We start from the raw sequence: 24,999 nt of genomic DNA, 5'->3' as shown, positions 1-24,999 counted from the left end.
GAATTCCCAGCTGCTGTGGGCAGCAGAAGCTGCACTGCTGTCAGATCTGTTCTGGGCAAGGCCACTTAGCTGCTGGTTGCCTAACAAGGGGCTCCCCATGGTAGGCTAGAAACAGGAGTGACTGCTGCTTGAGGTCCCTTCCAACCCTGACAGTTCTCTGATTCTGTGATTCTTAGGATGATTCATTTGCTACAGTTGCCCAGAACCAGCTTCTTGGAACAGGCTTTTGATCTTTTCCTTTCCCCACAGCTTTTCTCTTCTCCTGCATCTGTGAAGTTTGCCCAGAGCCTGGAAGCTGTTGCTGCTGAGATTGGAGGCAGCATCTCTCTGAGCTGGGAGGTGAGCCAGGCCAAGGGGCAGGTGGTGTGGCGCAGGAGCGGTGTGGAGCTCAGAGCCAGCAAACGCTTCCAGATTCACCAGGAGGGGCTCAGAAGGAGCCTGAGCATCACAGGCATCCGGGCTGAGGATGAGGGAGAGTACTCCTGCCAGCCCAGGGGTGACAAGAGCAGCCTCACCATCACCCCCAAAGGTATGGCTCCTTTGGTGGCAATGTGGAGGGAGCTTTGGGTTTGTCCTCAGTTGTTGCACCTGGGGTGGGTTGCAATGACCCTCCCAGCCCTTCCCAACTGACCATTGCCAGAGCAGCTCAGCTGGAAAGCAAAGGAAGCTGTATTGGCAAGCAAAGCTCCAATCTAAACTATGGAATGCGATGGCTGTGTACAGAATACACAATGGTTACATCCAGTTACAATTCATCAACAACACCAGAACCCCCCTGGACAAAACCAGGGGGTTCCCAACACCTTCCCCCTCCCTGCTCCCCTCCCTCCCTCCCTCTTGCAGTAAAGAAATCTTTCCTAATAGCCAACCTAAACCTCCCCTGGTACACCTTGAGGCCATTTCCTCTCCTTCTGTCACTCAAGCTGTGCCAGGGGAGGTTTAGGCTGGAGGGGAAGAGAAAGTTCTTCCCAGAGAGAGTTGTTGGCCATTGGGATGTGCTGCCCAGGGAGGTGGTGGAGTCCCCATCCCTGGAGGGGTTCAAGAGGGGATTGGATGTGGCACTTGGTGCCATGGCTTAGTTAGTCCTGAGGCCTTGGGTGACAGCTTGGACTTGATGATCTCTGAGGTCTTTCCCAACCTTGTTGCTGATATGATTCTATGATCCTAGGGAGAAGAGACCAACACCCACCTTGTAGTGCATTTGAGGCTGGAATTAAGTGTCCCAAATGTCAAATGGGATTTCCCCTACCCCCAGTTGTTTGTCTCTCTTCCTGCATCTTTATGAACCAAACTTAGACCTGGGAAACATGAAGATTCATTTCAGGCAGGCCTAGAGGAAAGCTGGGCAGGAGCTGTTACGAGAAGGACAGAACATCTTCCAGACAGCTGGCCTGCAGAGCTGGCAGAAGGAGCCAGGGAGCTGCACAGTTTCCCTATGTTCCATGAGGAGGTGTTTGGAACTCTCCTCAGCAGCTTGGATCCCCACAAGTCCATGGGACAGGATGGGATCCATCCTAGGGTGCTGAGAGAGCTGGCAGATGAGCTGGCCAAGCCGCTCTCCATCATTTTTCAGCAGTCCTGGCTCACTGGAGGGGTCCCAGAGGACTGGAAGCTGCCAATGTAGTGCCCATCCACAAGAAGGGCTGGTTGGATGAGCCAGGGAATTACAGGCCTGTCAGCCTGACCTCAGTGCCAGGCAAGATCATGGAACAGGTCATCCTGAGTGCAATCACACAGCACTCACAGCATGGCCAAGGGATCAGGCCCAGCCAGCATGGATTCAGGAAGGGCAGGTCCTGCCTGACCAACCTGATCTCCTTCCATGATCAGGTGACTGCCTGGTGGATGTGGGGAGGCCTGTTGATGTAGTCTACCTGGACCTCAGCAAGGCCTTTGACACCATCCCCCATAGCAAACTGCTGGCCAAGCTGTCAGCCCCTGGCTTGGACAGCAGCTCTCTGAGCTGGGTTAGGAACTGGCTGGAGGCTGAGCCCAGAGAGTGGTGGTGAATGGTGCCACAGCCAGCTGGCAGCCAGGCACCAGTGGTGTGCCCCAGGGATCAGTGCTGGGCCCTGTGCTCTTTGACATCTTCATTGATGATCTGGAGGAGGGCATTGAGTCTATAATCAGTAAATTTGCAGCTGACAGCAAGCTGGGGGCAGGAGTTGATCTGCTGGAGGGTAGAGAGGCTCTGCAGAGGGACCTGGACAGGCTGGGCTGATGGGCAGAGTCCAAGGGCAGGAGATTGAACACATCCAAGTGCCAGGGGCTGCACATTGGCCACAGCAACCCCAGGCAGTGCTGCAGGCTGGGGTCAGAGTGGCTGAGAGCAACCAGGCAGAAAGGGACCTGGGGGTACTGGTCGATGGTAGGCTGAACATGAGCCAGCAGTGCACCCAGGGAGCCAAGAAGGCCAATGGCATCCTGGCCTGCATCAGGAACAGTGTGGCCAGCAGGAGCAGGGAGGTCATTGTGCCCTGTGCTCAGCACTGCTGAGGCCACACCTTGAGTCCTGTGTCCAGTTCTGGGCTCCTCAGTTTAGGAAAGAGGTTGACTTGCTGGAAGGTGTCCAGAGAAGGGCAACAAAGCTGGGGAGGGGTCTGGAGCACAGCCCTGGGAGGAGAGGCTGAGGGAGCTGGGGTTGCTTAGCCTGGAGAAGAGGAGGCTCAGGGGAGACCTTCTTGCTCTCTCCAACTCCCTGAAGGGAGGTTGTAACCAGACGGGGTTGGTCTCTTCTCCCAGGCACCCAGCAGCAGAACAAGAGGACACAGTCTCAGGCTGTGCCAGGGGAGGTTCAGGTTGGATGTTAGGAAGAAGTTCTACACAGAGAGAGTGATTGCCCTTTGGAATGGGCTGCCCAAGGAGGTGGTGGAGTCCCCATCCCTGGAGGTGTTCAGGGGGAGACTTGCTGGGGTGCTTGGTGCCATGGGTTAGCTGTTTGGGTGGGTTGGATTGGTTGATGGGTTGGACACCATGATCTTGAAGGTCTCTTCCAACCTGGTTTGGTTTCTTCTAAATAAATATGGGTTATTCTAAATAAAAAGAAATGGTCTGCTCTGCCCTGGCAGATGGTTTTTTCCCAGAGCTGCATCTGAAGGGAGGTGAAAATGGGGGAGCTGAAGCACTGCCCCTGTGAGGAGGGCCTGAGGAAGTTGGGGTTGTTCTGCCTGGAGAAGATAAACTCCAGAGGGACCTCAGAGTAGGCTTCCAGTACTTCAGGGGGCCCTCAGGAAAGATGGGGAGGGACCTCCATCAGGGCAATGTCATGATGGGATGAGGAATAAGGATTTGAAGCTGCCAGAAGGTAGATTTAGATTAGCTCTTAGGCTCACTCTGAAGAGGGTAAGGCACAGGAAGAGTTTCCTAAGAGAGGTTATGGGTGCCCCCTGCCTTGAAGTGTTCAAGGTCAGGTGAGATGGAGTTTGGAACAACCTCATCTAGGGGAAAATGTCTCTGCCCATGGCAGAGGGGTTGGGAGAAAATGATGTTAAGGTTCCTTCCAACTCAGAGCAGTCTGAGTCTGTGCTCTGAAAAGACAAACTGGCAGTGTCCTGTTCCTTACTAGATGCTGTCCTCATGTGGCCACTTAGGTTTAGCAAGAACTTCACACACACTTGTTCTGTTCCACTGCTCTGTTGAACTCCTCCTTCCTCCCTGACTTTGTCACTGGGATGAGATGCCCTTTGCATGCAGGCTGCTTTACATCTGAGCCCTGCTCCTGAGGATGAGTCAAGGTGAAATCCCTTCCAAAAGGCAAGGGCTGCAGGAGCACAAAATGGTGAATTGGTTCTGATGAGTCAGTGCAAAGGTGCAGAGTTAAAGAGGAATATGCTGAGTGCAAGAGACTCTGAAGCAAAGCTACAGCTGGGGCAAAGCATGTGGCAGATGTCCCTGTGGCTGCTGTGGTCCAGACACACAGCCAAGGCTGTAAGCTTGCAGAGAAGGATGTGAATGGGACAGCTTTCATAGAATCATAGAATGGTTTGGCTTGGAAGGGAGCTTAAAGCTCATCCAGTTCCAACCCCCCTGCCAGGACAGCTCCCACTACACTGGCTTGCTCAAAGCCCCATCCAGCCTGGTCTTCAATACTTCCAGGGATGAGGCATCTACAGTGTCTCCAGGCAATCTGTTCCAGTGTCTCTCCACACTCACTAAAGGACTTCTTCCTGATGTCCAATCTAAATCTGCCCTGCTCTGGGTGGAAATCAATGCCCCTTGTCCTGTCACTGCAGTCCCTTCTCCAGATCCCTTCTCCAGCTTTCCTGTAGAATAGCATCCTTTGGCTTGCAAGAGACCGTTAAAGATCCTCTAGTCCAACCCCCTGGCAGTGCACAGAGACATCTGCAGCTGGATCAGGTTGCTCAGTGATTAGGATGCAGGAGATGGGAGGCTTGTGTTTAGGAATCCTTGGCAGATTTTCACTCCTTAATGTGGTTAACTTCTTTTGAAGCCTGTGTAAAGTTCTAGCAGCCATAAAATCCTCTGCTGGAGCTGGTACTGTGCCTCTAGGGTCAAGCAGGGAATGTGATTCCTGTGCTGAAGAAGGAAAGTGGCCAGGAGGGGATGTTGGTCTGGAATAACACACACTCCATGTGCTCTGTCTGCAAGCATGCAGAAGGTGATCACAGCAGAGCCAGGCATGATGAAGCTCAGGGAAATCTTCCTCTCTCTCCTTTCACAGCCCCAGAGATCAGGATTGTTAAAGCCCTGGAAGATGTGGAAGTGGATGAATAGGAGAGTGGATCTTTTGTCTGGGACATTTCACATGGTGAGGTCCAGCCCCAATGGTCCAAAACTGACAACAAGCTGAAGGCTGCTGCCAACATCAGGATGCCTCAAGAGGGTAGGAGGACAAAGGGGGATCTTGTTCCTGCATGGGGGTGGGGTGGAGTAAGTGCTGAGAAGAAGGCTCTGACCTTCCCAATCCAAGGAGGAAGGTTCAGGAGAGTTAGCCTATTGTTTTGGGGGTGCAGCTAGGCAGGGACAGGAAGGTGGTGAGAACTTAAGGCAGATTTGGTGGTGTGAGCCCATCCCATGCCACCAGCAGTGGGGAGGAATTTGTATCTTCTGATAATGGGTGGGATCCTTCTCTTTCAAGTCCTTCCCAGATGGTGGGGACCACATTCAATCAGTCCCTGGAGGAGCTGAGGTTATTGTGATGCACAAACAAAGGAATGTTTGAAGGCTTTTTGAGCCACTAAGTTCAGTAAAGATTGCAGAAGTGTGCAGAATGCTACTGAGGGATTCCTAAATCCCTGCTCTCCTGTTCCCCCCTGGATCCAGAGCAATCCATTAGCATGGTAAAGGAGTTGTGTGACGAGGATGTGACCGAGCCTGAAGAGGCCACCTTGGAATGGGAGACCTCCACTCCATCTGTGAAACCTCCCAGATGGCTGCTGTGTGGAGAAGCCTTGCAGGCTGGCAGAAACATTATCATGCAGCAAGAAGGCACCAGCCCCAGGCTGACCGTCCTGCAAACCAGTGCCAGCGTGACAGGCACCGTGCAGCTCCCCACTGGCAAGTCCAAAGCCACAGCAAACCTACTTGTCAGAGGTAAGGTGTCCTGGCTTGGCTGCACCATGGAGAGATCCTCCCTCTCACAGGGCCTGGGAAGTCATTTGTTTCAGACAGCACTGTCTAGTGTGCAGCTTCCACGCTCTGGGCTCCTGGCAGTGTAGGTGCATGTGGAAGATCTGGTCAATTCCCAGCTCCCAGTTGTTGGTTGGAACGCTGGGACAGGCTGCCCAGGGCAGTGGTGGAGTCCCCATCCTTGGAGGCATTGAAGAGATGTGCAGACATGGCACTTCAGGACACAGTTGAGTGGGCATGATGGGGTTGGGCTCATGGTTGTACCTGCTAATCTTTGAGGTCTTTTCCAAGCTTAATGATTCTGTGATTCTATAGATGAGACATCCATGCCTTAGGAAAGGATTTGACTACATGAGTTTGGAGTGCCTGGTATTCAAATGGAGCCAAGGCTAGGCTTTGGGTTGGTTGTTTTTTCCTTCTTGACTTTACCACAGAGGACAAAACCAAAGAAATTTGCCAAGAGAGATTATTTTGTCCCATTCCTGAGCTAGACAAGTTTGCCAGCTCATGTAATGAATCTGCTTGGTCATTGACTTGATCTGGGACCAAGCTTCCAGGCTTGATGTCTTCTGCTGTCACCATGGTAAATATCTCCAATCCCATTCTAAAGTCCTTGTTTTGACTTTCCTTTGCTCATACTTGAATGCCAACTCTAATCAGCAAGCAATTCAGTAAGTATTGATCCCTGCATCTGCAATGTAAAGTGTTGCCTTACAGAAACCTTGCCTTCCCTAAAGATCCTCAGGTTGGGTTTGCTTCAAAGCCACTCAGGTCTGTAACAGAAACCCGCAGCATCATCTGAGCAGTTCACCAAGCAGCTGGGAATGACATACAGGAAATAAACTGGCATGAAATACAGATCAGAAACTTTCCTCTTCTGCCCATTCCCCCTTTCTTCTTCCCTACCCCTGCTTTGCAGATTCCCACATACAGATCACCAGGAAGCTGGAGGACAAGAGAGCTCTGGAGCACCATTCGCTCATCTTGGTCTGTGACTTCAGGCCTTCTCCCAAGAGTGTGAAGTGGTTCAAGGAGCACACAGCCACTGAGCCCTCTGAGAAGTCCAAAATCAAGCAGGAGCAGCATTCAGCAGAGCTCAGGGTTTTGAAGGTGAAGCCTGAAGATGCTGGTGTGTCCAAGGGCAGGGCTGGAAACGTGGAGACCGAAGCCATGCTGCCTGTTGAAGGTACAGATGGTGTGCAGCAGGGAGGTTGGCCTGGTGATGATCTGGGTGAGGGCATTGAGTCCATCAGCAGTACATCTGCAGATGACACCAAGCTGGGGGCAGAAGTTGATCTGTTAGAGGGTAGGAGAGCTCTGCAGAGGGACCTGGACAGGCTGGACGGATGGGCAGAGTCCAAGGGCAGGAGATTGAACACATCCAAGTGCCAGGTGCTGCACATTGGCCACAGCAACCCCAGGCAGTGCTGCAGGCTGGGGTCAGAGTGGCTGAGAGCAGCCAGGCAGAGAGGGACCTGGGGGTACTGGTTGATGGAAGGCTGAACATGAGCCAGCAGTGCACCCAGGGAGCCAAGAAGGCAAATGGCATCCTGGCCTGCAGCAGGAAGAGTGTGGCCAGCAGGAGCAGGGAGGTCATTGTGCCCTGTGCTCAGCACTGGTTAGGCCACACCTTGAGTCCTGTGTCCAGTTCTGGGCCCCTCAGGTTAGGAAAGAGGTTGAGGTGCTGGAAGGTGTCCAGAGAAGGGCAACAAAGCTGGGGAGGGGTCTGGGGCACAGCCCTGTGAGGAGAGGCTGAGGGAGCTGGGGTTGCTTAGCCTGGAGAAGAGGAGGCTCAGGGGAGACCTTCTTGCCCTCTCCAGCTCCCTGAACTGACTGTGTTATGAGCCATAGAATCATAGAATACTATGGGGTTTGAAGGAGCCTGTAAAGGTAGGGCACATCCTCAGTACAGCAGGTCTGGAGCTGGTCTGACTCAGCATAGAGAAAGCAGTTTGCTGCTGTCCTTAGTATGCCACATGGCTCCAGAGATGGAGATTCCTGAAGAACATTTCTGCTCCTGATGATGCAGCCAAGGGCTTCCTTAAATCTAGCCTAGCTTGTTGAGCAGCTGCTCCAGAGAAGTGTGAAGCTGTCCCTCTGGCCTTCACTCCATGCCTGCTCCAAGCCCTGTTCCCTGTGAGGAGATCTCCTTTGCCTGACAGATGCCCCAACACAGAGAGCAATATGTCCTTGCAAGCTCACAGCTGCAGAGTCATAGAGAGCCTGCTGCTGTAGCACTGGCTCTCATTCCTTATCCATGGCAATGCTTCTCTCCTTCCTTTCACCCACCCAGGAACAGGTTCTGCTTTCCCTAACACTCATTGCAGTCAGGAGGTGTGGGACTGCTTTGGGCTCTGCATTGGCATCAGCAGCATTGCAAGGGTTTCCTGCAGCTCTCTTTCAATAGTGGGCAGCAGCTGAAAGTGCCTCAGCTGACATATCCTGGTTGTGCTCTGGTTTGGCTGCTAGCCTTCAGAGGAACCTGCTGTCTTCATGAAGGCCTTGGCTGATGGCTTTGGGGAGGAGTGTGGTGTGATGTACCTGCAGTGTGAAGTCTCCAAAGAGAAGGTCAAACCTGCTTGGAGAAAGGATGGTGAGAAGATCACTTCTGGTAGCAAGTAGGAGCAGACACAGAGTGGGAAGCCCCTGTGCCTCCTTAGCCATGACCTAGAAAAGACAGATGCAGGCTTACACACCTGTGATACTGGCACTGATGCTGCCAAGCCAAAGGTCAGCGTCCAGGGGAAGTACTGTGGGTGATGGACATCCAAAGAGTGCTGTCATTCTTGGTGCCCTTGGTCACTTGGTCTCACAGCTGTTCCTCCTAAAGCCTCCCATTACAAGGTGGTGTCTGAGCAAAGCCCAGTTCCTCTTAAAGGACAGCTGCAGCATTGTTGATGGTTTCACACTCACATGTGTGAGACACAGTTTGAATGTCTCTGATTTGAGCATCAGGAAGCAGCTCCATCAGACATTAGGCAGAAGTTCCTTATTGTTGAGGGTGGTGAGACACTGCAACAGGCTGTCCAGAGAAGCTGTGGCTGCCCCATCCCTGCAAGTGTTTAGGAGCAGGCTGGATGAGGCTCTGGGCAAGCCAGGCTAGTAGGAGGTGTCCCTTCCAACTGCAGCCATTCCATGATGGTTCCATGAATATTAGGTGGGGGTAGGATGGTAACAAGTGAACAAGCATCCCATTTCTCCTAGCTACACAGAGAAATACCTCAGACAACATCCCAGAGGCTTCCTACCTGACAACTTTTCTCCCCTCTAGCTCAGTGAGTCTTGACTTCTCTCCACTCAGTTCTTCCCGCAGTCCTTCCAGCGCAATGCCCTTCTCTGTAGCTCTGTGGTGACTCTGAGTGGATAATGGCTGAGAAACCCTTCCCATGTCAAACACACCTGGAAGGAATGCAGTGGTGTCTTCCCAGCTGAGTGGACAAAGCAGTCTGATGAGCTAACAATGTCCACACTCCTGCCCATGTCATTGTACTAAGCCACTTTTTGTCCTCCAGGGCTGAACATTGGCATCACCAAAGGCTTGAAGAACACAGGAATCCAGGAGGGAGCAGATTGCACTTTTGAGTGTCTTGTGTCCCATGAAAGCATTGCTGACTTCAGCTGGACACTGCCTGGGAGCCAAGTGGAAAGCGGAGGGCGATCTGAAGCCTCCGCCGCGGGGCAGCAGTGCACACTTCCCGTCGGGGCCGTGGCTCCTGGGGATGCTGGGGAAGTCATTCTCACTGCCCCTGCTCTGACCTCCAAGGCTTCTCTGGGTGTGAAAGGTAAGGAGATGAGAAAGGCTCTGGGTTTGCATCCTTGGCTGTCTTTCCAGGAGGTTCTGTCAGTTACCCATGAAGGCAAACTTTAGTGGTGATCCAAATGAAGAGCAGCCTTCGCTGCCAGCCTCAAGGCACTGAGCTTTGGCCTTGGAAACAAGGGAAATGCTGAAATGTTTTAGAGGTGTTTGAGAAGGGCAGAACCCACTGAGCTGTCTCATTGGACAGACAATTGCTGCTCACACTGTCTGCATGTGAGAGAATCAGCCAAGGCTCTCTGTGCAGGCAGCAGACACGATGACATCCCTTGAAATGGATGCCCTCAGGACAAGTCCTCAGCTCCTGTAAGCAATTTTAGGACCACAGAATGGTTTAGGATGGAAGGGACCTTCAAAGGTCATCCAGTCCAGTCCCCCTGCAGGCAGCAGGAACATTGCAACTAGATCAGGCTGCTCAGAGCCCTGTCCAACCTGACCTGGAGTGGTTCCAAGCATGGGACTTCTACAACCTCACTAGGTGACCTGGGCCAGGTCATCACCCTCAGTGTCAAACATTTCTCTCTTCTATCTACTCTAATTTCTTCCTTAGATCTGGCTTATCAGAATCCTTAATAGCCACTGAAACTCCAGAGCTGCCATTCCTGGGCCCTGAAGATCTGCTTTTCTCCCCCTTTCCCTAGCCTGATGTCAGTCATTCACTGGGGAGTGTGAAACCTTGCTGGGCATCTGAGTTGTGAAACCCTTGATAATATATTGGTCATGAGTTGTATTCAAAGTTCCCTTGGGGTGTGGTTGGTTGGTTTGGCTTGGTGGGGGGTTGTTGGTTTGGTTTGGGTTGGGTTTCTTTATGCTTGGATTGGTTTTGTATTGTTTTGATTTGGGTTTGGTTTGGTTTGATTTGGTTTGGTTTTAATTTGGTTTGGTTTTGATTTGGTTTGTTAGAATCATAGAATTGTTTAGGGACCTCAAGGCTCATCCAGTCCCAACCCCCCTGCCATGGCCAGGGACACCTCACACTACAGCAGGTTGCTCAGCACCACCTCCAGCCTGGCCCTCACAACCTCCAGGGATGAGGCTTCCATCACCTCCCTGGCAACCTGTGCCAGGCTCTCACCACCCTCATGTTTTGTTTTGTTCTGTTCCCCTCTTCAGAAAAACCTCCTGAGGCTGTAAAGCAGCTGGAGGACAGAAGAGCAGCAGCAGGACAGGACATCAGCCTGAGCTGGGAACTGTCAGAGCCTGATGCCGCCATCAGGTGGTACAAGGACGGCAAAGCCATCCGGAAAAGCCAGAAGTGTGACTGGCACCAAGAGGGCACAGGAGCCACTCTGATCATCCATGAGCCCACAGCCAAGGCCAGGGGGGAATACCCCTGTGAGACAGAGGCCTCTAAAGCAAAAGCCGGGATCACAGTGCAAGGTCAGTGGAAGCATGCAGGGGCCAGGGTGTACAGAAGCTGGGCTAAAGGTCTGCAGCCTGTGGGAGATGCTCTTCCCTCCCAGCTCCCTCACCAGGAGCAGTTTTCAGTTGTCACAACCTGTCATGGATTAAATATTCAAACAAACACCAAAGCTGTGAGCAACTTCAGCACCTCCAAGGCACTGAAGTAGCTCTTGTGCTGCTTCACAAGCCCATCAAACCTGGCAGTGTGAATGAGTCTGCCTTGAGCATGGGTGATCAGAACTGCCTGGGGGCTGCAAGAGGAGACCTCAGCCACACCTGTGCAATGACAAACATGCTGGAAACACTCTGCCTCCTCTGCTTTGTGACAGAGGAGAGGAGAGGAGACTCAAGGAGAGGAGAGGAGACTCAAGGAGAGGAGACTCAAGGAGAGGAGAGGAGATTCGAGGAGAGGAGAGGAGACGAGAGGAGAGGAGAGGAGACTCGAGGAGAGGAGACTCAAGGAGAGGAGACTCAAGGAGAGGAGACTCGAGGAGACTCGAGGAGAGGAGACTCAAGGAGAGGAGAGGAGACTCAAGGAGAGGAGACTCAAGGAGAGGAGACTCAAGGAGAGGAGACGAGATTCGAGGAGAGGAGAGGAGACTCGAGGAGAGGAGACTCGAGGAGAGGAGACTCGAGGAGAGGAGACGAGATTCGAGGAGAGGAGAGGAGAGGAGGCTCGAGGAGAGGAGAGGAGAGGAGAGGAGAGGAGAGGAGAGGAGAGGAGAGGAGAGGAGAGGAGAGGAGAGGAGAGGAGAGGAGAGGAGAGGAGGCTCGAGGAGAGGAGAGGAGACTCGAGGAGAGGAGACTCGAGGAGAGGAGACTCGGAGACTCGAGGAGAGGAGAGGAGAGGAGAGGAGAGGAGGCTCGAGGAGAGGAAAGGAGAGGAGACTCGAGGAGAGGAGAGGAGAGGAGACTCGAGGAGAGGAGAGGAGAGGAGAGGAGAGGAGACTCGAGGAGAGGAGAGGAGAGGAGACTCGAGGAGACTCGAGGAGAGGAGAGGAGACTCGAGGAGAGGAGAGGAGACTCGAGGAGAGGAGACTCGAGGAGAGGAGACTCGAGGAGAGGAGAGGAGAGGAGAGGAGAGGAAGACCTCTGAGATCATCCAGTCCAACCTATCACCCAACACCATCTGATCAACTACAACCATGGCACCAAGGGCCTCATCCAGGCTCTTCCTAAACACCTCCAGGGATGGGGACTCCACCACCTCCCTGGGCAGCACATTCCAGTGGCCAACAACTCTCTCAGTGAAGAACTTTCTCCTCACCTCCAGCCTAAACCTTCCCTGGCACAGCTTGAGACTGTGTCCTCTTGTTCTGGTGCTGGCTGCCTGGGAGAAGAGACCAACCCCCTCCTGGCTACAACCTCCCTTCAGGGAGTTGTAGACAGCAATGAGGTCTCCCCTGAGCCTCCTCTTCTCCAGGCTAAGCAACCCCAGCTCCCTCAGCCTCTCCTCCTAAGGCTGTGCTCCAGACTGTTGTCGGACAAGAGGGGACATGGGTCCCAGGAACACCTGTGCAATTCAGGCCTTGAAGAATTCTTTGTTGATAATATAGTAGCAGAGTAGGAGATGTGAGAAAGTGCTGATTGCTTGGTATGCTGAAGTCCAGCTGCCCCTGAGATGGGAGGCAAGCAAGATAAGGAGGAGGCGAGATCTGGGAAAGAGAGCAATTAGGCCGGATAGAAGAATTCCACAGAGTTGTGAAAACAATGATGTAACCTTTTAGAGAGCAACCAATAGTATGTTGCCAAGTGGGCATAATTATAGCAAACTGTATATAAGATGTGTCTGATGCTCAATAAAGTGGAATCCGCTGATCAAATTGGTCGAATAAGCGGCCCCCTTCTTGCAGTACCAGACCCCTCAAGCCCCATGAGGAGAGGCTGAGGGAGCTGGAGTTGAAGCTGGTGATCCTCTAAGATTGGTTCTTCATCTGCTAGGATGAGAGCAAACAGCCTCAGGTTGTATCAGGGGTGGTTTAGGTTGGCTATTGGGAATAGTTTCTTCACCCAAAAGATTATCAAGCTCTGGAACAGACTGTCCAGGGCAGTGGTGGTTTCACCCTCCCTGGAGGGATTGAAAAGCCATCTGGAGGTGGTGCTAAGGCACACAGGGTAGTGGTGGGCTTGGCAGGGGGAGGCTGAAAGAGTTAGATGTGGTGATCTCAAGGACCTTTTTCAAGCTAAAGGATTCTATATTCTGTAATTCTCCAAGGGAGCTGCCCCTTCCCTGCCAGGCTCAGAGCTTTCTCCAGCACTCCACAGCCCAGCACCTGCTGAGCCAAGAGCTCCCAGAGCAGCTCAGCTCCCAGCTTGCCCAGTGCAGCCCAGCAAGGTACCTGAGCTGCCTGCTGGGTCCCACTCACCAGGCCAAGCCCTCCTCTCACCTCCTCCAAGGCCAGCTGCGAGGGAGCAGGACACCCAGCTGCCAGCTGCTGCTGCTCTCCAGCCCTCTCCCCACCAGTCAGGTCCAGGCACACCTTGGGCACAGCCTCCTCCAACCTGCAGGAGTCACAGCAGCAGCCCCTGAGCCAGGGAAGAGCCTCTGGGGAAGCCATCCCTGGGCCTACCAAGGTTTGGGAGGGAGCCCAAGGAAGCTTTGGCCTTTGTCCCCCAGCTGTGGGGGCTGGGGGCTGCCAGGCTCCTCACTCCAGCTGGGCAGTGGAGAGGCTGTGGCACAGCAGCAGAGCAGCTCAGCTGCGTCCTGGCAGCCACTTGGGCTGCAGCCAGCAGCCAAACTCTGCAAGCTCCTGGCCATGGGGGACCCCAAGATGCCAGCCCAGGCTCCATCCCTCCTGCCCAGCAGCCTCACCTGGGCAGCTGCAGCAGGCTGGAGCCGAGGGCAGGCAGCAGCACTGGCACCTGGCTCTGTGCCCCCCGGGCAGCATCCTCATAGGCACGGAGCTTGGCCTGCAGCTCTGCCACCTGTGAGCAAGGGGCAGCCCTGGCTCAGAGCATGCCCTGAGCCCCAGCAGCTCAGCAGGCTGGGTGCCAGGCAAAGCAGAGCTGCAGACAGAGCCCAGCCCTGCCCCCGGCAGCTCACCTCCGCTCTCAGCTGCGCACACAGCACAACGTACGGACAGACGTGGGAGTCCGGGCTCGGCAGGTTGCTCTGGAGCTGCGGGGAGAGGGAGGAGCGGAGCTGAGAGCAGCCCCGGGACAGCTCCTTCCCCTCTGCTGAGGCGGCAGCGGGGCAGCTCCTCAGCCTGCCCTGGGCTGGTGGGGCCCGGGCGGCTGCAGCTGACTCTGAGAGGGGCTCCAGAGGCAGCCCGGCTGCAGCAGGGAGGCGGCAGGGAGGCAGCAGCCCGCAGCAGCCTGCCCCAGGCTCCTTCCCGGGCAGCCCCAGCAGCTGCCGGCCGCGGGGCGAGGTGCTCACCGAGACCTGGATCTCCTTGGCCCTGCTGGCACACCTGAGGGTGTTGAGGGTGTCCTGGCAGCAGAGCGGCGAGGGGCTGAGGGCAGCCAGCATCAGGGTGCCGCCGATGGAGCCCTTCAGCAGCCGCCTCAGCTTGCTGTCCCGCTACGGGACGTGGCTCTGCTTGCCCTGCCCGGCACAGCGAGGCTCCGCTCAGGGGCTGGCCCTCGGCTCCCAGCCCCGGCCAGGCCCAGCCCACGGCAGCTCTGCCCTGGGGACGGCGCTCAGGGCCCCTCGGCGGCAGCCTTCCCTCGGCCCCAGCCAGCGCCTGGCTGACGCTGAGCAGGGCCAGCAGCGAGCGGTTGATGCTGGCTCCCTCCCGCAGCCGCTCGCCCCTGCTCTTGGCCACCGCGGCTCGCTCCGAGCCGGCCAGGTCGCCCAAGCTCATCTTGGCCACCGGCAGAGCCCCAGCGAGGCCCCCGGCGCGGTCCTGCTGCTTCACCTGTACCTGGCAGGGCACACAGAGGGCAGGCTGCAGCTCCGCAGGGCGCTCGGGCTCGCCGCTCGCAGCCGCGGCAGCAGCCCTGGCACGCCGGCCCTGGCACAGCATCGCCGCCTGCCCCGCTCCGGGCAGCGGTGCCAAGGGCTGCCCCAAGCACCACCCCTCACCTGCAGCACGGCGTGGGAGCGGGAGGAGGAGGCGCTGGCATCGGTGGGATGCTGCGTGCGGTTCCTGCTGCCCCCGAGCAGCATCTGCAGGAGCTGCTCTGCCGAGCTGGGCTGGCGGGGAGCAGGCAGAGGGCAGGGATCGGCGCAGCCCCGGCACGGGCACCGAGCGGCCACAGGCACACAGGCTGAGGCCTCCTGCGGCTCTGCAGGGCTCCTCTGGCCTCGGGCTCAGCGCTGCTGCCAGCCAGCACCCAGCCAGCTGGCACTCCCGGGTCCCCACAGCCCCTGCCCCGGGTCCCCACAGCCCTCCCCTCCCCCCTCCAGGTCCCCCAGTGCCCGCTGGCACCCCTGGGGCAGGCGCAGCGCTGCCCACACCTTGTGCCTGCTTCCACCCCCACCTGCTGGATGGAGAGACCCTGAACCACAGCTCCTCTCTCAGGATCCTCCCGGATGGGCAGAGGGCCCTTGGGCTCCAGCAGGTCACGGATCTGCTCGTTGTAGACCTGCAGCAGGCAGCTCCAGCTCAGGATGAGGCTTGGGGCCCCAAAGGGCAGCAGGCAGAGCAGCTCTGGACCCCAGGGCCTGCTGCCCACCCAACAGCACCTCTGGCACCTGGTGCCAGCAGGAGCAGCTGAAGGTGCCTTAAAGGCAGAGGACAGCTCAGGAGGCTTCACCAGTCAGGCACTGAGCCATTGCTCCTCCAAAGCCCTTGCAGCCAGGAAGCCCTCATTGCCCTGTGCCCTGTGGCCCCCAGCTCCAGAGGGGGCAGACCAGCAGCACCAGCTCAGCAGACTGGGTAGGGGCAGCCTGCTTCCAGTCTGGGGCTGCCCTGGGCACAGCTGGCAGCACAGGGTTAGCCCTGGCACTACAAGCCCAGACCTTGGAGATGGTGGCCTGGCAGCAGGAGGGGCACAGCTGGGCACAGCCTACCTCCAGGTAGGAGACCAGGACCTGGTAGCTCTTCTGCTCCTTCCTAGCCTCCAGCCTCCTGTACAGCTCCTCCATGGTGAGGTAGATGATGCCAGGGCTCTTCTCTGAGCCCAGCATGGGGTAGGTTTTCCCTGCTCCTGTTGCTCCGTAGGCAAACGCTGGGAGGAGAAAGGGAGGAGCCCTGAGAGCAGCCTTCCTCAACAGCAGCACTGGGGGGATGCTCCCAGCTCTGCCTCAGCTGGAAATGCCCCTGGGGACACAGCCCCAAACCCAGCTCCTGCTATGGGGCACTGCTGCCTCCCACTCACATCCTGTCCAGCAGGACCCCCAGGGCCCTCTGCACCAGCCTGCTCCCCAGCCTGCACAGGGCTCCCAGCTGATGCCAGCCCACAGGCAGGACTCCACACTCATCTGGGCTTGTCTCTGCTCTCTTCTTGCTGGCCTGGGCCCTGCCTGCCCCCACAGCCCTCAGGTGACATCTCCAGGTCAGCACTGGCCCTGCCAGGTTGCTCTGGGAGGGGATTGTGACAGATGCAGGTGGGGCTCACAGAATAAGCTCTCTTCACCTCTTCTGGCATTTTGAGGCCCTGGAACTGTCTTGCTAGAGGTCTACACATGTCACCCAGGGGAAAATGTGCCTTCCTCTGCTTGTGCAGCAGAGCAGCTGCTTTGACACCATTCTGTCACTAGGCCAATCTGTAGCTGGATCTCGGGTTTAAGCCCCACTGCACCTAAAAGAAGGAGTTTGCTCAGATGTGGCTGTTACAGTGCGCTCCAAACCCTCCTTCCCCCATCTCCACCAGTGGAGGCCTGAATGGGGAAAGACAAAGGCAGGAAATTGCCTTCCCCTGGGACAGGTCAAGGCTGCTGGAGGGGGAAGTGTGCTTGGGGTTGGCACTATGATTAGCAGGGTGCTTGGCACCCAGTGTGCCTTGGCCTGGGACACATTGTCTCTGAACAGCTTAAGCAGGGTGAGCAGAAAGCTGTGGGGGCTCTCTTGCTCTTGCCTTCCTCTTGCTCACTCCCATGTTCTGCTTTCCTCTTGGCCTCGCTGCCTTGGCGGCAGCATTGCAGACACCAGCCCTGGGTCCTGGCTTCTCCCTGGCCCTGCCTGCCCTGGGGCCCTGCTCCCTGGCTGCCTGCCGGCAAGCTGCGGCTGCCTCGCACCCTTCCGACAGGGCTGCCGCAGGAGTTTGGCCTCGTGGCAGCCGTGCCTGAGGACACTTTGGTTCTGGCAGGGCCTTTCCCTTTGGGCTGTGCCACACGATCCGCAAATCAGATTACAAAGCGGCAGCTCTGGAGCCGGCTGCCGGCCAGAGACCTAGGGAGCATCTCCCAGTTCCTGCTCCATCCCCGGGAGCACAACCTGCGCTCTCCTTGGCTCTCCCTGAGCTCCTGCCTGGCCTCTGGTTTGATCAGTGGGGTGAAGCTGTTTCGTGGTTTAGCCTTTGCAATTTTCTGAATGCTCTACACTGCACTCAAGCTGCCCAGGAGCATCCTGGGGGAATTTGCAAGCAAACAGAACCTGTCCACAATCTGATAAGTGTAATACCTAATCTTGGGGGGGGGGGGGGGGGGGAATAAAGAGAAGTCTCTTGTTGTAATTCCTGCCTGGTTAGCTTAACCCAAATCAAATCAGTGCCTTAAAAACCAGCAGACAGAAGCAGACTTCTGGGAGTGGTTCCTGCTTTTGTTTAGGCACATGCAAGTAATTTGTCTGCAACAAAACCCCCAAGTCCTCTGCAGAGCAGGGAACAGCAGAGTGCAAACAAAACCCCACTGCTGAGTCAGAAATGAATTCAGCTGCAGATCTAGGCAGAGGGACACAGCCTGGCAAGGGCAGAGGGTGCTGTGGATTGTGCTTCCTTAACAGACCCATGGTGGCATTTTTATCACCCAGAAGCTGGATTTCCCTGCTGGTTTTCCAGCTGCTGCCTTGAATGGACTTCAGGAGGTGTTCAGGAACACACCTGGATTCTCCTCCTAGCTTTGATACTGCCCTGGAGAACAGCTTGTGCTTACTTTGAAGGAGAGCTGTAGCTGGGAATGTAAGTCTGGAAGGATCTTTGACAGCCAAAGGCTTGTTCCCCTCCAGTCAGATGTAAACTCTGAGCATCAAATGTGACAATGATCTTTGCTCCTTCTTCCCTGTGGTTGAAATTCCCCCCCAACATTACCTTTGCCAGCCCAGCCCAGCTGGAAGCAAAGGAAAGCTGTATTGATAGGCAAAGGGAAATCTGCAATGGGGTGCAAGGAATATGCACAAACTCTCCAGGAGTTACAGTGTTGAGATATATTCACAACTGACAACCAGCACAAGAACCCCACTGGTCAAGGAGCAGGGGAAGCTACTAGCTGGGGTCTGCAGCAGCCCTCCTCAGCCAGGGAGGGATCCCCTGGGCCCCCGGGAATGGAGGGGAAGAGAGGAGGAGGGGAGGAGAGGAGCTGCTGCGAGGCCACCTTCAGATCCCTCCTGGTGCCACTGCCCTCAGCACCTGCCAGGGCCAGGGGCTGAAGCAGGGCAGGGCCAGGCCCCCCCCCCGGCTGCGCCGCGGTGCCAGCACACAATGGGCATCGCCGAGCCCGACGGCCACGCCCTGACAAGTCCCGCCCCCCCTTGGCACTGCAGCCAATCAGCAGCGCCGCTCCGCCTCAGCCTGTTGCCTGGACACCGAGCGCGAGGGACACGAGGAGGAGGAGGAGGAGGAGAAGGAGGAGGAGGAGGAGGAGGAGGAGGAAGGAGTTCAGTGGCCAGGGACGGCTGAGTCGAGGCCAGCGAGCGTGGCGCCATGGTGCACAGCATGCGGAGGCTGAAGGAGCTGGAGGAGGGGCTGGCGCCGGCAGCCAAGAGGCGCCGGCTGGGGCTGGGTGAGGAAGGGGCTCCGGGCTGGCCGCCGGCTGCCGCGCCCAAGGAGCTGTGGCAGCAGGAGGCAGAGTCTGAGCGTGCCGGTCGTGGCAAGGGGGATCAGCCCGGGGGGGAAGCAGCTGGAGCCCTGGGTCGAGGCTGGCAGCCACCGCGGCAGCCCCAAGGAGGAGCTGACCAGCAAGCAGGGTAGGTAGAGAGGGCCGAGGGGGCTGCTGGTGCTCCTCAGCCCTGTGGCTCAGCGCCCCTCTCCCTGCAGGCGGTGAGCAAGCCCCAGCAGCAGGAGGGGACGGGGTCCCCGTGCCCCAGCAGCTGCCCTTCCCCGTGGGGCGCCTGTCCCTGCGGTGGGAGCGGCTCTGCGGGGTCGGCGCTGGGCTGCACAACCTGGGGCGCAGCTGCTTCCTCAACGCCACGCTGCAGTGCCTGAGCCACACGGCGCCGCTCGCCAACTACCTGCTCTCCGAGGAGCACGGCCGCAGCTGTGAGTGGGGAGCCTGGGCCGGGCGGCTGGCGGTGCCAGGCTGGCAGTGCCAGGGTGCCCGTGGGGAGCGGGAGCTGCCTGCCTGTCCTGCGCTCGGCACCTCTGCAGGTGGCCCTGGCAGGGGCTGCGAGTGTTGGGCTGTGCCCTCTCTGTCCCTGCTGCCCCTGTCTCCACCAGAGGCTGTTCCTGTCTTCTCCTGGCCCTAGCGGTGCTCCCCAGCTCTGCAGCCTGGCACCGGCGAGGTGCTGCCTCTGCTGGCTGCAACCAGGGCAGGGCAGGAGGCTGCCTGCGGGCAGCAGCTGCTGTGGGAGGCTCGGAGCTGGGAGCAGGGGGAGCTCTCAGGGCTCACAGCCCTGTCTGTAGGGCTCTGCTGGGACCTGCCCCTCAGGGCCAACCTGTGCCCTCCTCCGGAGAGTGCCTGTGGCTGTTTTCCATCCCCATGGATGCTCTCTCCTCTGGGGGGGGGGGGGGGGGGGGGAGGGCTGTTGCAGTGGTACTGTGAGTGGGATGGCATCAGCCAGGGTGAGGTCTGCTGGCTCCTGTGTACCCAGGATGCCCAAGAGCTGTGCTGCAGCACAGAGCTCCTAGGGACCACTGAGCGTGGCTGAGCACTGTTGGAAGAGAGATCCCTGCAGCCTCTGTCCTGCCTCCATCTCTCCTGGCTTTGTCCTTGACGTCCTGTCCTCTGCTCTGCTGCTCCAGGTCGCCAAGAAGGCTTCTGCATGCTGTGCCTGATGCAGGACCACGTGGGGCAGGCGTTTGCCAGCAGTGGGCAGGCCATAAAGCCGGTGTCCTTCATCCGGAACCTCAAGAGTAAGGGAGGCTACCCTGCCCTGCCCTGCCCTGCCTTGCCCTGCCCTGCCCTGCCCTGCCCTGCCTTGCCTTGCCTTGCCCTGCCTTGCCCTGCCCTGCCCTGCCCTGCCCTGCCTTGCCCTGCCCTGCCCTGCCCTGCCCTGCCTTGCCCTGCCTTGCCCTGCCCTGCCCTGCCCTGCCCTGCACTGCCCTGCCCTGCCCTGCCCTGCCCTGCCCTGCCTTGCCCTGCCCTGCCCTGCCTTGCCCTGCCCTGCCCTGCATTGCCCTGCCCTGCATTGCTCTTCCCTTCCCTTCCCTGCCCTTCCCTGCCCTGCCCTGCCCTGCCCTGCCTTGCCCTGCCCTGCCCTGCCCTGCCCTGCCCTGCCTTGCCCTGCATTGCCCTGCCCTGCCCTGCCTTGCCCTGCCCTGCCCTGCCCTGCCTTGCCCTGCCCTGCCCTGCCTTGCCCTGCCCTGCCCTGCATTGCCCTGCCCTGCATTGCTCTTCCCTTCCCTGCCCTGCCCTGCCCTGCCCTGCCCTGCCCTGCCTTGCCCTGCCCTGCCCTGCCCTGCCCTGCCTTGCCCTGCCCTGCCCTGCCCTGCCTTGCCCTGCATTGCCCTGCCCTGCCCTGCCTTGCCCTGCCCTGCCCTGCCCTGCCTTGCCCTGCACTGCCCTGCCCTGCCCTGCCCTGCCCTGCCCTGCCTTGCCCTGCCCTGCAGCAGGGACTGATGCTGGAGCAGCAGCTGTGGGCTGGGAGCAGCTCTTGGCAGACAGCTCTCCTGAGGTGACTCAGGGAGCCTGCCAGGGGCTGGGGGCTCCGTGGGCTGCGGGGGGCTCCTCCCGTGGCCGTGAGTCTGACAGCAGGTTTGGGCTGCGGGGGAGCAGGGAGGGAGGGAGGAGCTGCATCTGTTGCAGCAGATGCTGAGGCTGGCTGCTGCCCCTCCTGCAGACATTGCCCAGCACCTCTGCTTGCGGCAGCAGCAGGATGCCCACGAGTTCCTGCGCTACAGCATCGACGCCATGCAGCAGGCCTGCAGGAATGGCTGTGCCCAGTATGTGTGGCCCTCCTGCCCTGTGCCCTCACCAGTGCCCCGTGCCCGTGGGACGGCTGACCCTGTGCCCCAGGCTGAACTGCCAGAGGGAGGCACTGAGTGCAGGGGCCGCACTGGATGGCCCAGCTCTCTGCCCCTCTGTGCCACAGTCCCCCTTCTCCCGGCTCCTCTGCCCCAGCCTAGCTGTGGCCCTCTCCCCCACTCCTGAGGCTGCTGTGGGTCTGGATCCTGTGCCAGCTGCCCAGGAACCCGGGGTGCAGCTGGCTCAGGTGCAGCTCTGTGGCTGTGGGGTGAGCAGCTTTCCTCTGGGCCCTGCGCTGCCTCAGTCTGCAGCGCACAGCTCTGAGCCGCGGCCGGCAGCTTCTGCTCCTTCTGGAGGAAGGTGCCCCTGGGAGCCTGGTGCCAGCCCTGGAGCTGTGGCCCTGGGAGAGCAGCCTGGCAGAGGCTGCGACTTCCCTCTGCCTCTGGAGCTCTGCAGCCTGTGTGCTGGGCAGAGCGCAGCGGGGGGAGCTGTGCTGAGGACACGGGGAGGGGGCCCTCGGGCGTGGGGGAGGGGCGGTGTGAGCCCTGCTGCTCCTGTGCCTAGGTTGGATGGCCAGAGCCAGGCCCCGACGCTGGTTCAGCAGATCTTCGGCGGCTCCCTGCGGTCCCGTGGTGAGTGTTGGCTGCCAGCTCCTGGGCCTGGGCCTCTCAGGGCTGCCCGGCAGGAGGAATCATTTGGGAGCACTGCTGAGCGTGTGCAGAAGATGCCCAGCTGCAGCTGCTGGGGTGGGTGCAGGGCCATGGCAGGCTGCGCTCAGTGCTCTTTCTCTGGCAGTGACGTGCTTGGAGTGCAAGAGCACCTCGGACAGCTACGAGCCTTGCCTGGACCTGGCGCTGGAGATCGGGGTAGGGCGGCAGGGTGGGGGCTGGGGAGGAGCTCTGCTCTCCTGGGGCTGTTCCTGCAGCTGCAGCATCGCTGCCCTCAGGGCTCCTGAGCCTGCCGGTGCCAAGGCACAGCCCAGGCAAGAGGGAAGCCGCTGCCTTGTTGAGCTGCCTGCTGTGTCTGGCAGGGCAGTGCCCGGTGCCTGGGCGTGAGGCTGCGTGGTGCTGGGGCCCCTGCAGCTGCCCCTCGTGGTGCTGGGCGCTGCCAGCTGGTGGGGCTGAGGGGTTTGCTGCAGCCTGTGGCCCTGTGCCCACGCTGGGTGTGCTCTCTCGGGGCCGTGGCGTGGACAGCCACTGGTGGCCTGAGCTCTGCTCTGTCCTTGCAGGAGGCCAGGAGCGTGGTGCAGGCGCTGGGGCAGTTTGTGCAGGCAGAGCTGCTGTGCGGGGAGAACGCCTACAAGTGTGGCAGGTGAGGCTGGGGGCTGCGGGCGGCCGGGGGGCGCTGTGCTGGGGGCAAGCAGGTGTGCCCCCTGCTGGCTGCGGGAGGGCTCGACTGCCTGCTCCGCGGCTCAGCCCTGAGGGCCGTGGCCGTGGAAGCCTGCCGCGAAGGCTGCCTCCTGTGGTGAGGAGGAGCTGGGCCGGCAGCCGTGGCCGTGAGCAGGGGCCCTGGAGCAGCGGCTGCTGTCAGCAGGGTCAGTGCCAAGGGCTTTGCTGCCCGGCCAGGGCTGGCAGGCAGCTGGCTGGCGCAGCAGCTTGAAGAGCTGGAGCTCTGCCTGTGCAGGTGCCAGCAGGAGGTGTCGGCCAGCAAACGCTTCAGCATCCACCGAGCCCCCAACGTCCTCACGGTGGCACTGAAGCGCTTTGCCCCCTATGCCGCAGGGAAGATCACCAAGGTGAGCGCTTGGCAGCCCAGGGCTGAGGCTCTCTCCTGGCCCCAGGTGCTGCTGCCCAGAGCAGGCCGGGAGGTGCTGCTGTGGCCAGCGTGAGCTGTGCCGCGCTCCTGCAGCCCTTCCCCCGCTGTGCGCTGCAGGCGGAGTTCGGCTCCTCCTGCCGCCTTCCTCAGCACCCCCTCTGCACCAGGAGGCTGAGTGCCCTTCTCTGGAGAGGTGGCCCTGCTGGGAGAGCTGTGCTGCTCTTGCCCCAGCACAGAAGCCATGGCCTGTGCAGGCTGCTGAGCCCTCCTGTCTCTGCAGGAGGTGCGGTACCCCATGCTGCTGAACCTCCGCCCCTACATGTCTGTGCGGCGCAGGGACCCCGTCCTGTACAGCCTCTATGCAGTGCTGCTGCACTCTGGGCACAGCTGCCACGCAGGGCACTACTACTGCTACGTGAAGGTGAGCCCAGGAGCTGTGGTGCCACCCCCTCAGGGCTGGGGGGTGCTGGGGGGTCCCTGTAGGCCCAGCAAGGAGGGTGCTCAGCAGATGTGCGTGGTGGGGAGCACTGGCTGCGGGGTACAGGCTGTGCTGTGCCGCAGGAGGGGGGAAGGTTCAGCTCTGGCAGAGCCCCCTGGCCTGCCCTGGGCCTCCTCTGCCTCGTGGGGAGAGGAGCTGTGCCCACGGGCGCTGCTCCTGCTGCTCCTGCTGCCAGGAAGGTGCCTGGGCACAGCCCAGCCCTGCTCTCTCTTCTGCTGCTGCAGGCCAGCGATGGGCAGTGGTATCGAGCGGACGACGAGCGGGTCGGCTCCGCAGCCCCCCAAGAGGTCCTGCAGCAGCAGCAGGCCTACCTGCTGTTCTACCAGAGGTGAGTGTCTGCTGCCTGCTGGCCCCTCTGCCCCCTGCTCCCAGCACTTGGCACAGGGCTGGCTGTGGGCAGGAGCTTGGCCCGGGTACCCCAATGCCCTGTGCATGCCCTGGCTGGGAGGAGGGTGGCAGGGAGGGGCCCAGCCCCTTGTCACGGTTTCACTCTCCCTCAAGAGCACCTCATGCCCTCAGAGCTTTGGCTCCTCTTTCTCCTCTGCATCTCTGAGAGAGGCTCAGCCCCTGGCAGCTCATGCCAGCCCTTCTCTGCCTTCCCCAGGATCCCCAGCCTCAGGAAGAGCTGGCAGGGGCCCATTGCCAAGGCTGCCTCCAGCCTGCCTGGCCGCACTGGCAGCGTCCCAGAGGAGGTCAGGAAAGCTGCGGGCAGGGGGCTCCTGTCTTCAGCAGGGGTGGGCCAGGGGAGCCCTGGAGGCTGCTCTTGGCCAGTGCTCCTGGGTGCTGGGAGCTGCTGCCCCTCTCTCTGCTCTGCCAGGGCAGGGGGGCTGCAGCCTGGCAGGGAGGCAGGCGCAGGGCAGGAGGGTTTGCAGGAGCCATCCTGCAGAGCCAAGGCCTGTGTGGGGCTGGGGAGGGCTGGGGAGGGCAGGGTCTCCGTGTCCTTGGCTCCTGGACTTGTCACTGAACTGCTCTCCCTGTCTAGAGAGCAGAGCTGCTGCCAGGGAAGCAGCTGCCTGGGCTGGAGGAGGTTGGAGGCCCTGTAGCCCACAGCGCCTTTGGGATGGGGTCGGAGCTGCTGAGCGGAACCAGCCTGCCAGAGCTGCCTGCTGAGTGCCCAGCAGCCAGGAGAGAGGTGTCAGCTGTGTGCCAGGATTATTGGGCACAGCTGCAGGGCCTGACACGAAGCAGCAAGTCCTACATCAGCAAGCTGACCGTCCTGGCCCAGCAGAAGGTGGCCTTTGCCAGCAGCATTGCCGCCCTGGTGGAGGCACAAGCGGCCAAGGTTTGGAAGTTCCCCTGCCTGCTGCTCCTAGCTGTGCTGCTGGGGGGAGCAGCTGGAGCCAGCGGGCTGGGGGGGCCTGGAGGGCGAGGAGGGCCTGGGGAGATGTCCTGCTGTGAGGCAGGAGAGGGGCAGAGCAGGGCAGCAGGGGGCCGAGGGCTGCTTTCCAGCCTGCCCAGAAGCCTGGGGGTTAAAAGCTGTCTGCAAGCCTGTCCCAGGGGCTGGTTTGGCCTGCACCAGCAAACCTCAGTGTTCCAACCCTGCTGAAGTGCTGGCTCTGAGGTGTCTGAGCCTGGCAATCCCTGGGTTTGCAATGCTTCAGAGGTGCTTTGGTTGTCTCAACTCCTCCCTCTCTTCTCATGATTCCAGGCTCCTCCAGCACAGAAGCTCCCTGCTCTCTACCTGCTGGACTCCATCATCAAGAACGTGGGAGGAGCATACCTGCAGGCTTTTGCCCCAAACCTGGTGGAAACCTTTCTCTCTGTCTTTGAGAAGGT

At 59.2% G+C, this 24,999-nt stretch overlaps 1 protein-coding gene and 1 pseudogene across 1 annotated transcript; one reads left to right on the top strand and one right to left on the bottom strand.

Moving 5' to 3' along the window:
* Nucleotides 1-442: 442 nt before the first annotated feature.
* On the top strand, nucleotides 443-24,783 carry LOC137455664 (ubiquitin carboxyl-terminal hydrolase 36-like). Its single transcript, XM_068166677.1, has 18 exons — nucleotides 443-529; nucleotides 4,682-4,843; nucleotides 5,284-5,553; nucleotides 6,509-6,775; nucleotides 9,102-9,371; nucleotides 10,517-10,783; nucleotides 18,884-19,105; nucleotides 19,808-19,918; nucleotides 20,845-20,947; nucleotides 21,534-21,601; nucleotides 21,765-21,835; nucleotides 22,198-22,280; nucleotides 22,593-22,704; nucleotides 23,005-23,145; nucleotides 23,448-23,551; nucleotides 23,828-23,957; nucleotides 24,206-24,505; nucleotides 24,772-24,783. Exons 2-18 carry the CDS (start codon nucleotides 4,831-4,833, stop codon nucleotides 24,781-24,783), a joined length of 2,544 nt encoding a protein of 847 aa, XP_068022778.1. The 5' UTR covers nucleotides 443-529; nucleotides 4,682-4,830.
* Nucleotides 12,724-16,555, bottom strand: LOC137455649 (kinesin-like protein KIF18B; annotated as a pseudogene).
* Nucleotides 24,784-24,999: the final 216 nt, after the last annotated feature.

The sequence above is a fragment of the Melanerpes formicivorus genome, unplaced genomic scaffold (assembly GCF_026170545.1).
Source record: "Melanerpes formicivorus ecotype bairdi unplaced genomic scaffold, bMelFor1.0.p_v2 SCAF_103, whole genome shotgun sequence".
Lineage (NCBI taxonomy): Eukaryota > Metazoa > Chordata > Aves > Piciformes > Picidae > Melanerpes > Melanerpes formicivorus.
This window is presented reverse-complemented; position numbering and strand designations above follow the sequence as displayed.

What these genes read in the sequence shown, in the direction of transcription:
- LOC137455664 (XM_068166677.1), top strand. An exon ending in ACCTGGCGCTGGAGATCGGG is followed by an intron (nt 21,836 to 22,197) that starts GTAGGGCGGCAG and finishes CTGTCCTTGCAG; the next exon opens with GAGGCCAGGAGCGTGGTGCA. An exon ending in GGCTCCTGTCTTCAGCAGGG is followed by an intron (nt 23,958 to 24,205) that starts GTGGGCCAGGGG and finishes CTCCCTGTCTAG; the next exon opens with AGAGCAGAGCTGCTGCCAGG.